The following is a 13,082-nucleotide window of genomic DNA, read 5'->3' as shown; positions in this document are numbered from 1 at the left end:
TCTTTAGTATGACCCACTAGGTGAAATATCGGTTGAGGGGAGAGGTCGCCCCCCTGTTTCCTCCTGATAAGTGGAATCCTGTTCCTATAAAAAGGACCTTAATTACAGGCACAGATTTTTGTGGTAGTAAAGTTCCATTAGGACCATTAGTACCACTCAGGATTCCTGGGAGTCACTGTCTCTGTGAACATAAGATGTTTTCCCTTGGAGTAGAGTCAGCACAAAAAGACATTTTTATCTTCGACTAACAAAACTTTGATATAGTGAGTATATCCAGGCCAGGAATAATAATTGAAATAGGTAACGATGCTATACCTGTATATCCAGTGCTATTTTTCAGCAGGAACGAGCAGGAACTCAGTTCCTGAACCTCTAATTAAATATGACATAATCAGGAACTAAAAATGTACTTTTCAGAAGATAAGTTTTATTTTAAAGTCACCTGTGAGTCAAGGGCGTAACTACCATAGGTGCAAGGGGTGCAGCTGCTATGGGGCCCAGAGCTGAAGGGGGCCCATCTTTGCTGTCTAGTAATATGTTTTATATACATTCATCACCATCAGTTGCTAAATAGGGGGCCTTTCCAAACTTTTGCTATGGGGCCCACAGCCCCCTGCTGTGAGTGCCTTTATTTCTAAATACAATATATACATCTATCTCTCCCTCCCTCTCTCTATTATATAAGTTTTTTTTTTTATTTAATTGATCCACCCCCAGACCTGGAGTTCCTGAACCTATTTTTCCAGAAAAATAGTACTGTGTATATCTGCAAACCCAGTGATTTTCTACCTTTTTTTTACCTTGCGGCACACTAAATAAGATTTTAAAATTACCAAGGCACACCATGAGATCCCTTACAGGGCAAAACACATTGGCCCCCACTGGAAAAAACCAAACCCCCATATTTAAAAAATCACACTGGTCCCCACAGGTAACAAAAATATAATACATTGGCCCTTTACATGAAAAGAAGAGACCAGTAAATAACAGTTGAACTGGTGGTGGCTGTAAACTGGTTTGGGCATCTCTAGATCTGGGGGCATACTTGAGAACAGCTCAAGGCACACTAGTGTGCTACAGCACGGTGGTTGAAAAACTCTGTGCTAACCTAATGAATACCAATGACTTTTTGATAAGTAACTGTTAAAGTGATTATTTCAACAGTGGTGCAGAGAGGGGGAACACGTACTCTTTACCCAGGCCTGGGCCTGTTGAAGGGAACCATGTAGCAACCCCGGCATCTCTTCAATAAAGGGGGGGAGGGTACGGAGGGAGCCGGGGGCTGCCCAGTCGCTAGGTGAGCACTGGGCACACTCTGAAAATGCTAAAAATGGGAAACGCTGTGCTAGGCCATGCCCCTTTACCTGAGGCTCCGCCCACCCATGACATAGCCCCGCCCCCTTTTCAGGCCAGCCCAGCCTTTGGCATGGCAGGTCAGGATTTGGGGAATCAGAAAGTTGGGCGGTATGGCTTGAGTTTACAGTGGCATTGAGTAGAACTTAACTGCTTTTTAGTGCTGTGTTTTAGTATTGGGCACTAACATCTGACAAACAGTATTGTACTAAACTATGATATTTTAACAGAAAGTACAAAAGAATCTCCCTTGTTTTCTCTTTTGCAGGCAGAAGAACTGTTTTGGGATATGGGAAGAGCTGACCAATGCAGTGTACAGAAAGGATCCCTGCAATATCACTGAAGAGGATTACAAGAATTTAGCAAATGTGACAGCAGACACAATACCATGTGATAAGGTGACAAAAATACACAGTTAACATTTCATTAACAATATCAGGCTAAATAAACACAGTTTAACGCTCACAGGTACCAGTACCAGGAGAGTAGATAGGATATGCAACCATCAATTATGAACCTACAGTACCTTAACAATCCCATAATAGATGAAAAAAAAATCACATTCAAGGGTAACATGTAGGAATGTTAGTACGAGCATTGCTCTTAGGGGTATTCACATTAACATGAGCTAAAACAACTACAGAAGCTATATAAACTGGATAAATTGTGAAGTATAATAAATAGATTTTTAGAATCGTTGAGTTCTTTGCTCATCATAGCTTTCTGAAGGGTAATTTAAGGAGTGCAAGGGATAATAAAATAGGGTCACTTCCGGACTTCTGGTTCCGGGTTTGATGGTTGAGGACGCAACGTGCTGAGCTCCCCAGCCGCCCCAGCCAGCTAGCCGCCCGCCAGCGCTCCACAACCCGCACAGAGCCCAGGCACACGCCGGAAGACGCTCCCAGGAACCCCCAGACGCCGATGAAGAGATTTCTCTCTCCTCCGCCCGCTGGAAAGCCCAGACGCCAGCCTTCCCTCCCGCCGCAAGTACAGCCCAAGATGGCCGCCGGCTCACAGACACAGGTGCAGCCAGCGCAGTCAGCGTCCCAGCCTCAGCCACAATTGCTGACAGAGCCTCAGCGCTCCCAAGTAAGTGGAGAAGAGACACCCATGCTCCACACGCAGCCCAAACTGTTCACCCCCTCTCCTTCTTCATCCCATGCTGCAGCACTGACATATACAGACATGGTGTGGGCAATACAAGATACAATTAACCCCATCCTGGACGCCCATGCTGCTAAGCTGCAGCAGTCTGTCCAGGACATTAAATCCCAGCTGAAGCAGATAACTAAAAAGGTCAATATAAATGAAGCACATTTGGGAGAGGCCTTCCAAGACATTCATGCACTAAAGGCCACCACTGAGTCCCTCCAGAAATCAGCTTATGCAGTGCAAAACAAACTCGACGATTTGGAAAATCGTTCGAGAAGGAACAATTTACGTCTCATAGGCCTCCCTGAAACGATCAAAGGCCCAGAATTGTACTCCTTCATTTTACACACCCTACCAGAATTGCTACAGATAGCAGAGGCATGTAAGGGCATGATAGTAGAAAGAGCCTACAGGCTGGGACCGATTCGTAAGGATCACTCTAACAGACCTCGGGCAGTGATATTTAAGTGTCTCAATTACCAGCACAAGGAGGCGCTATGGTCGGCCTTTAAACAAAATAGAGCCCTGCAATGGAATGGAAACAAATTGCTTATCTTCCAGGATTTCTCGGCAGAGGTGACAAGAGCGAGAAAAGAGTTTTCACCACTATGCACCAGGCTGGTAAAAAAAACACACTAAGTTTGCCCTGCTTTACCCCGCCAAGCTGCGAATCCTCTCCGGTTCCTCCTACAAAGAATTTACTACCGTGCAGGACGCGGAGGGATTCTTACAGGCCTCCTTTTCCCCAGCGGGCCCAGATGAGTAGTCCTGCAAACATGCACTATGTCCCCGACGGGACATCGCTAGACCTAAACTACTACGGGTTGCTTACTACAAATGTCTTACTCACCTTGGAATTTTTTGGATGTTTTTTGGGTAGGTGGGGTCGGGACACTACAATCTGTGGGGAGAGACTCACGTCTACCCTTGCTCGGGTCGACGGGATCTGGCCCTCAAGCTGCCTAACTTTTGACCCATCACCCCCCCTCCTCCCCTGATATTGAGATTAATCATACCCCATTGGGGAAAGCAAGGTTTAATATTGTTTATATTATTTTCTTATATTCTTTATGAGCAGCTAAACAAGTGATGTTGTTAACTATGTTTAGGAGAATTTTTGTAGATTTAAAAATTAGTTAATGGAATGTGGAGCGTTGCCACTTCAAGAGGTTGCTAGCGGCGCCTCATATTACTTCACAGGCTGGGGCGAGCCTGAAAGCCTTAGGGCACTTTATGCCCTAATCTTGAAAATACGGAACCCATCGGCCAACACTGCCTGTCACACCAGGGGGCTTAGTCGACGAGACTGAGACCTCTGGTGGGGACCTGGACCGGGGAGGTTGGAGAGGACCCTTGCGCATGGAGTGCGCGACAGTGCACCCAGAGCCAATAAGCAGTCAGAGGTAAAATACAACCGGAGTTTATTTGCAGATGGTCGTAATATAAACAGACAGTAAAGTATGCAGGAGAAATAACAGAGTTCATGCAGATTGCAATACTTTACAGATGTGATGTGATGTGGGATCGATGGTGGAACATCGGATGTGAAGACTGTGGGTCCGGAATGACGGACGGAAGACTTGAGCTTGACTGTGGGTCCGGAATGACGGACGGAAGCTTGGTTGGGAGATCCGGAATATCGGACTATCGATGATGATGTGGGAACATCGGATTCGGGTATCGGATATGGAAGGAGACTGTGGGTCCGGAATGACGGACGGGAGATGAGACTGTGGGTCCAGAATGACGGACGGAAGCAGGAGATCCGGAATATCGGACTAGCGATGAAACATCGATGGCGGATGATGCTGGAGCATCGGAAGGACCAGAGTCCCGGAGCTAGGCTTGGTCGCTGGGCTGAGAGGCAGGATCACAGGCGGTGGAATAACCTGGACTTCACAGGAGATGGAACAACCTGGAACACACTGCAGCATGGAAGACAACACCAGCAGAGAATACACTTGTACAGAGACAAGGACAGCTGACCATACACTGGAGACAACTGAAGCACTAGCAATGGTTCTGAGAGCTCCCAGCATACTTATCCCCACTGGGTGGCCAGGATTGGCCGAGGAAGTATGACAGGGAGATCAGAACCAACAGGATTGGACAGCACAGACATGTGACTGGAAAGAACATGGCAGCCCCCATGTCTGCTATGGCGGGAAAGTGTGTTTGTGCACACCATGCTGGATACTGGGAGCAATGGCGGCGGACAGGTGGATTGCCGTGAACTGGGGACTGTCACTGGGAGACAGGACGCCGGCAGGGATGACGTCTGGACCGCAAGCTGAACCTGCGGAGGCACTTAGCCGGTAGGAAAGTCTGTCTGACAGCTCAGATCGTGACACTGCCCCTGGGATGCCGGAGGTCCTTGTATAAACCTGATACACTGTGTGTTTATGGAGGTGTTGGGGAGACGGGAGACTATACCTATGCCATCTTTCTTCCTATTCCACGTGGCTTATTTAACTGCGGGACTCCCGGCCCCCTGGCTCCTCATGTTCATCCCTTCCCTCCCCTTTTTTCCCTTCATGTTTTACCCTTGTATGTACTTTACTAATTTAGCCAAATATTATACCCTTGATGCTACAACTCTAGGTCTGTCGCTGATTGTATACTACCTGAACGATCCACCGGGCTGCTATGCTCGGCTAACTAGGAATGGTTGATTTAAAGATAATCACGTTGAATGTCGGTGGCTTCCACATCCCCTCTAAACATAAAAAAATCCTGCTATATCTTCATAAATTAAAAGCAGACATTGCATATTTGCAAGAGACGCACTTAACCCCCTCTGAAACCTTGAAATTGAACACCATGGGATGGTCACTGATGGCGACCTCCCCATACAACTCTAAATCCAGAGGGGTTGCTATTTTAGTAAGAAAGCAGGCAATCACACAGATTCATTCCACACTTACAGACCCTGATGGGAGATGGGTGCTAGTGGACGCCACTGTACAATCGACAAGATATACTCTCTGTAATGTCTATGCCCCAAATGCATTTTCTAGGCCCTTTTTTCGTAACCTGGTAACAGTATTAACCCCCTACATTGACACAACGATTGTGCTAGCTGTGTGTTGGACAGAGAGTCTTCTGCCCCTTCCAGGAGACCTCCCTCGAAGCGAGGACTTCATTACCTAATGTCTAGCCTCCACCTGACTGATGTGTGGCGGGCTTGCAACCCAATGGAAAGAGAGTTTACATGTCTGTCAGCCGCACTTTGTCTCAGATAGACTATGTTCTGCTTTCCACTAGAGCATTTCCCTTGGTATGCAGCGCAGAGATTGAGACGATCTCGGTCTCAGACCACGCTGCTAGTTGGATTAACTTGCACACCACCTTAGACAGAGGCCCATATATCAACTGGCGATTTCCCAGTCATTTGGCAAACTCATCAAAATTTCAATCCCTCCTAGAGTCCACGTGGATGGACTATAAACATAACAACCTCTCCACAGAGACAGACTCACCCCAGCTGTTTTGGCAGGCCTCCAAACCTGTGCTCAGGGGGGCCATTATATCTTATTATTCCCACATCCGTAAGGAACGAGCTAAACTATATCTTGATGCCCAAGCCACGCTGACAGCCACATACCAGGCATATAAGTCCTCCCCCACCCAAGTACATAAAGAGGCATACAACCAAGCTAAGATAGTCTTTGACACCCTTCTGTCTAAAATAGAAAGTAAGATGTCATTCAAAACACAGAGTAAATACCACAGATTCGGAGGAAAATCCAATAGATTAATGACCAATCTGCTTAATGGCCAACACCCCCCGCTATAGTTACCTCCCTGGCAGATGACAGCGGCGCCCTTCGATACCGGGGCCAGGACATAGCATCCACCTTTCATAACTTTTACACAAAACTATACACCTCGGCCCCACCAGATTAGCAACATAAGGACGCATTCTGGTCCACGCTTCCACTCCCAACCTTAAACTCAGAACAAACAGCTTCATTACTATCAGATATTACTGAAGAAGATATAACCAGAGCCATTGGCCAACTTAAGCCTGGTAAAGCCCCGGGACCAGATGGACTGACTAGCGAATATTACAAACTGTTAGCCCCAAAACTCCCCCCCCCTTAGCCGCACTGTTCAACTCGTTACTTAGGGGTTCCCCTTCACCCCCCTATTTTAACGCAGCTCTCCTAAAAGTTATCCCAAAGCCAGGACGGGACCCCACACAACCCGCTTCCTACCGCCCCATATCACTTATAAATACCGATTATAAACTCTATACCAAGATCATAGCTGATAGACTAAAACTACTCCTGCCATCCATAATTCACAAAGATCAGACGGGTTTTATCTGGGGCCGCCACTCAGTGTTAAATGTTAGAAAGCTGCTCATGGCAATGCAGTGGGTGCACTCTACAAAATCTCCCGACCCCCCAAGCCATTTTATCCCTCAACGCCGAGAAGGCCCTCGATATGGTCTCTTAGGACCACCTGTTTACCACCTTACAGAAATGTAATTTCCCAATGCCTTTCATAGAAGCTATTAGTAATCTATACACAGATTCCAAGACCCAGATAGTAACAAACAATTACTTATCCCCACCCTTCCAGATTCAACGGGGCACAAGCCAAGGCTGCCCTCTCTCCCCGCTCCTTTTTGCCTTGGCATTGGAACCCTTGGCGGTACAGCTTAGATCCTCCCCCTCATTTTCAGGCATTAAAATAAGACACCTAGAATTTAAATTGAGTATGTTTGCTGACGACATGCTACTCTTTAATCCACCCCAATCCATACCGGTAGCTATGACAATTATAGAACACTTTGGCAAATTTTCAGGATTTAAAATAAACCAAGATAAATCACACCTCCTGCCTCTGGCATGGCCTCCCCTATATGCTAAAACACACCCCATCATGCAACAATTCACAATATGCACTTCCCCCATGAAATACCTGGGAATCATGATACCGTTACAATTGGACTCACTGTATGTGGCCAACTTTAAGCCAATCTTACAGACAATCGAGAGACTCTTAGATAGATGGATAACCCTTCCCCTCTCATTATATGGGAGGATAAGGATTGTTAAGAGTGTCATATTCCCAAAGATTTCATATATTCTCCAAATGATCCCCCTAACTCTTTCTAAAATAGACCTCTAACGTTACAACAGAATGATCACTAGATTTATTTGGGCAGCAAAAAAGCCCAGGATGCCTATGTTCAGACTGGTTCTCCCAAAACAAGAAGGAGGATTCGCACTTCCCCATGCCCAAGCTTTTTCTCAAGCTGCTCTCTTCCGTTATACATCTGACTGGCTCCTTAACAGATCCACTTACACAAATGATAACCTGGAAAGAGCGCTCTTCCACCCATTCTCGCCAGCAGCACTGCTCCATGCCCCACGTAAGGTCATCCCCAGTGACATCAAAAATAATTTATTGTTTAGAGAAACGTATAAAATGTGGATTTCAATCCATAAAGGTTTTGGCAGAAACCCAGCTAACACGCCACATGTTACCTTCTGGGGTAATCCCAGCTTTACTCCGGAACCTAGAGAACCCGCTATACCTGGAATGGCACCAGAAAGGAATATCGGCCATTTGCAACGTCTTCGACCCAGGAGGCACAATCATATCATTTGCAGACTTAGCAACTAAGTTTCATCTTCCCAGTACACAATTTTATATGTACCTGCAGGCGTGACATTATGCGCAATCTATCCCCAAGGCTTATATATCCCCAAGGATATAGGATAGATAAGCTGCTCCAGAACCTGGAGAATAGATGGAAGGTGGACATCCCCACCATCCCACTGTTTCTAACAATAATAAAAAAAACTCCCCACCTCTCTTAAGTACCTACAATCAGCCTCCCTTCAAGAAATGCACCTCAAATTTCTTAACAGGGCCTACTGTATATCTTACAACAGCAACGAAGCCACTTTATCCCAGGAGATTTAGGACTATGCCCAAAGTGCAAAATTAAGGGAGCAGACTATTTTCATAATTTTTGGGGATGCGGACATATAAGATTATTTTGGAGAAAACTAGTTGCCTTCCTAAACATAACATTCACACTGCAGCGGACATACGACCCACTACCTTTGCTCTTCCTCTACTTTAACAATTGGAACTTAGGGCCCAACAAAAGGAAGATTATCCCTCTTAACCCTGATCCTTGTATTAGCTAAAAGATTAATCCTGTCCCATTGGATAGGAAGAACTTCCCCCTCATTAGCGGAGTTAAAAACTCTATCCTTAAGACTCTATTCTTTGAGCGCCAAGCAACACTAAATGATATAGAAAAGGGAGTTAAACGCTTCTATGCCAAATGGGAAACCTACATTCTGACCCTGAGTGGTGAGGTTCAGACATCCATACAAAAAATCTTTGAGAACACGACATGGTTTTTGTTGCGGCAGATCACCTAGGATCTTGAATGATAGGCTGTTATGGTAATCATCTGTTGTCTTGTCCCCCACTGTCTTATTGACCTCCCCCACCCCCCTTCCCACCCCCCATATATCCAGATAAGATTAGTATGTTAAGTTGTTATTGTACCATGAGGCTTGAACAAGTTTAAAGCTATGCTCTTTTACGAAGTTCGATTGGCTTAAAGGAATCTCTCCGCCGGTCGCAACTTTGACATACTTTAATGATTATGTAATAGTCCAATGTATAGAACAAAATAAAATGTGATTTAAAAAAAAAAAAATAGGGTCACTTCCAAGCTGGGCACGCACAGAATGTCCCTTTTCTTGATACCTCCAGCTATGTCAAAGTCTTCGTGATATCCAATATCTATCAGCTACTTCTGTCTGCTCTTATGCCCTCTGAGCCAACATACCAGGGGGCCTGGGAGAAAGATTTTACCTCCAAAAAGATCAAAGTTAATTGGGACAATGTAAATCGGGCCACTAGTGCTTGTTCGGCCAGTCTAGAAGTTGTTGAGACCCAATATAAGCTACTGACTAGATGTTACCGCTGCCCAAGTATTTTACATACATTTTGCAAGGGTGTGTCCCCTCTCTGCTGGAGATGCGGACAGGAAACAGCGCACTCGGCTCCACATATGGTGGGATTGCCATTTGATAATACCATTTTGGGATGATATAAGGAAATTGGCCACCCTGGGCCACCCTGTCCCAACTTTTGGTTCGCATTCGGGCATACCCATATCCAAGTACAAAAAATCTCTACTTAGGCACATGAATAATGCAGCTAGGGTGGTGCTTCCAGTTTATTGGCATTCAAAGGCCCCCCTACACTGTGGGAATGGTGCCAACGCATGAACTTCTGCATGGCAATGGACAATACAGTATCTATTATTCCACTCCTGAGAAATTCCCTACATATGCACATATGTGGGATGCCTGGTTAGAATTCAATATGGCCACCTCATATAAAAACCTAATACCTTTTAGCTCATAAAACAACCACCTCACTAGGGGATACTTGGGCAGGATCTGGCCATCTGCTTTGCTATACAATGCCAAGACTCATCCGAAAGCTAGAGGGCTAGAACACCTCTCTACAAACTTGCCCCGCCCCCCACCTTCCTTGTCTATCTTTCTTTATTGTACTTTACTATTTCTATGTTAAAATTTATGACTGTTATTATACTCTGATGTCATGACATTATGGATGATGATGTCTTTGCAGTCATCTCAGCCTATGTTATGTAGTGATTTTCATCCATGTGCTTTGTTGCCATGCTATATCACCACTATGTTTTCCTGGATTATTTGACATATACTGTTTCTGTTATTGATTGAAAATAAAGAACTCATAATAAAAAAAAGAAAAGGGACAAAGGAGGAAGCACAAACTCAATGCGTAGGTGTTCAAAACGAGTGGAAAACACTTCTCTAACAAGTGACCAATTGTACTAACACCACAAGAGAGCCAAAGGGTCTCAGAGCAAAGCAGTCCCAGCTCACAAAAAACACCATTAACCCATTGAGTGCCAAGTGAAATTGTCAAAATTGATGTAAAAATTGGCAAGCAAACAATGTTATTCATCATAATGACCTGTAATGTTTATCTTATATAGGAAATATAATTTTTTTTACACAACATGTTTTATTTGAATTTACATATGTTAGGGTTGAGTGTGTGGGAACCCAGTTGCGGATGCCCAGCAATCCCTTTAGCGTTCTGCAAACTAAGGCTTCACCTTTAGCAGCCACGTTTGTGAGGTCGAATTAGGTCCGCCCCCACTCTGGTGCCGCCAGGTCTTAGGAGGGACAAGGCTGCTGCAGGAGGCTATGAACTGCAAGGAGAGGGTCTGGAAAGGACTGACCACACACACCCCCTATGGAGAGTACAGCCCCACAAATGCAACAATGCACAAGTTCTAACCAAGGATACTAGTCCCTGGAGACAGTAGGTGTAACAATACACAAGCTGTAGCCAAATAAAACAATACCCTTACAGGGAAAGACCACAGAACCGAGGGAAATACTAACAGTAACAGGCACTCACTGGGAAATGCAACAATGCACAAATATGGAATAACAAACAGTATAAACCAAGGATGCAAGAGATCTTGGACTTATCTGATATAGATGGATAGAGAGAAGCAGCCGAGATCTTCTGGAGCAGGCAGGGAACACGCTGACCCAGTGTAGCAGGCAGGCAGGCAGAAAAGAAGCTGGAGCAGAACTGGCATGCAGAACGATGTAGCCGGGGCCTCTGAGAAAGGCGAGCCAGGTTTTGTTCAAAAAGGCCGCCTTTTTCCAGCGTGGAAGATGTCAGCCGCAGCCTCTGTCTGCGGCCCCCGCTGCCGAACGGAAGACAGAAATTTGGGACGTTGCCTAGCAACATCTCTGACGCTTCCGCCCTGCTTGCCCGGCAGAAGCTGGAAAAAGATGGCTGCCGCTGGATCCGGTCCCTGAGACTCCTGCGCAACCATCCACACTGGAGCTCAGGGACATAGCCAGTAACCGGGGATGGCCTGGCCGCCTCCTAACAATATAACAAATGTGAGCAACACTGGCATTCTGATCTTTTGATGTTGGCACTCAAAGGGTTAAACCACTGGGGAACATCAGGGTCCATAAACTCCCCCCCCCCCCCAGGACCAACAGTAGTCATCAACCTGATACCGCAATCACTGTTGAGAATTCAACAATCAATCATACCCCACAAGCTCGATACCTTGGGGTCATCCTTGACTCTGAACTGTCCTTTGTACCCCACATTTAATGTCTCAAAATTATGCTACTTGCATCTAAAAAACAACCACATCTTACGCAAGTTAAGACACTACAATAAAAAAACAGGTGTGTGGGGAGCGCTATTAACAGCGGCTGGCAAGTGGTTGTCACTCCCCTATTAATCAAGAAAGAGATATATACAAAATGCCAGCGCTGGCTGAATAATTGTTCAGACGGTAATCTGAATAAAATGTATTTATTAAATCTAATAATAGCTAATGCAAAACACAATAAAACCTAACTTAGACGATGTACAACAAAATACATAAAAATAAAAAATAAAGGATCGGGGGGATTGTCACATAGGTGACATAAAGGTGGTCTGTGGCAGGATTTAAAAGTCAAAATGTCATAAAACATCCATATTAGGATCTTATTTTACCGATTGGGAAATTGCTCCCCTGATGAAACTGGATATGGGATTGTAGGTGTGTACCATCCAGTGATAAATTAAAAAATGGTTGCGGTGATGGTGAGCTCTTATATACACAGGAGCTTAGTTGAATCCTGATGGCGACCACTGGTTATACTGGTAAGTCTCTTAGGTACCTGGCTTGGTGTCCCAGCAGCTTTGTTTGAAACTTTAGATCCAGATTTCTGGGTGGTGCTCTATTTCTTTCAGGAATCAAGGATGACCATCAGTGGGAGCAGAGAAGTCCAATATAGTGCTCAACGCGTTTCCCCGGATCAGTAAAATTCCGACTTCCTCAGGAGCTTCCTCCCCCCCAGCACGGTGGCCATATCGCAACCCCCCCCCCTTCCCGGCGGCCGGGAAGACACACCGCGCGAAACCCCCCACTCCCACCCCACCACCGACCCCCCACCCCCAGCGGCCGTGCAGACAGTGCCCCCCCCCCCGGCCGCCAGGCATAGACAGCGCGCACCCCCCCAGCAGTTGAGCGCCGGGGCACCCCTCCCGCCTGGGGCTTTTGGGGTCAGGACCCACAGTTTGAGAAGCGCTGCAATAGACAACACCTATCCTTGTGCATCAATGCCTATTTCCCTGTAAGCTTGTGAGCAGGGCCTTCCTACCTCTGTATCTACCGTTTGTTTTATCACTGCTGTTTCCAACTGTAAATGGCAATGGAATAAACAGTACTATATAGGAAGGGAGGTAGGGAAGAGGGTTATAATACTTACCACACCGGCGTCTGGACTCTGCGCATTGGTCTTCTGACTGCTGGCATTCCGATACCATCCCGTGAGCACAACTAACAGAGAAGCTTATACTTACCATCTAGTCACAAACATATCCTTTTACAAAGCTATACTATGTTCAGGGTTTTCTGTTATGTACATTGTGGGTTTCTCTCTTCTGTTTCGGACATGATGATAACCCACCAGTAACATAGACACACAAAGCCAAGCTTGATACCCCAT

At 45.8% G+C, this 13,082-nt stretch overlaps 1 protein-coding gene across 1 annotated transcript in view; it reads left to right on the top strand.

Moving 5' to 3' along the window:
- The window catches only part of LOC146044945 (ADP-ribosyl cyclase/cyclic ADP-ribose hydrolase 1-like), a 48,085-nt gene that overhangs the window by 15,584 nt on the left and 19,419 nt on the right, over positions 1–13,082 (top strand). The window contains exon 2 of the mRNA XM_083163651.1: positions 1,622–1,751. Coding sequence (XP_083019777.1) covers positions 1,622–1,751 — 130 coding nt within the window. The remainder of the gene's footprint in view (positions 1–1,621; positions 1,752–13,082) is intronic.

Source organism: Crinia signifera, chromosome 1 (genome assembly GCF_055691185.1).
Source record: "Crinia signifera chromosome 1, ASM5569118v1, whole genome shotgun sequence".
NCBI classification, from domain to species: domain Eukaryota; kingdom Metazoa; phylum Chordata; class Amphibia; order Anura; family Myobatrachidae; genus Crinia; species Crinia signifera.
This window is presented reverse-complemented; position numbering and strand designations above follow the sequence as displayed.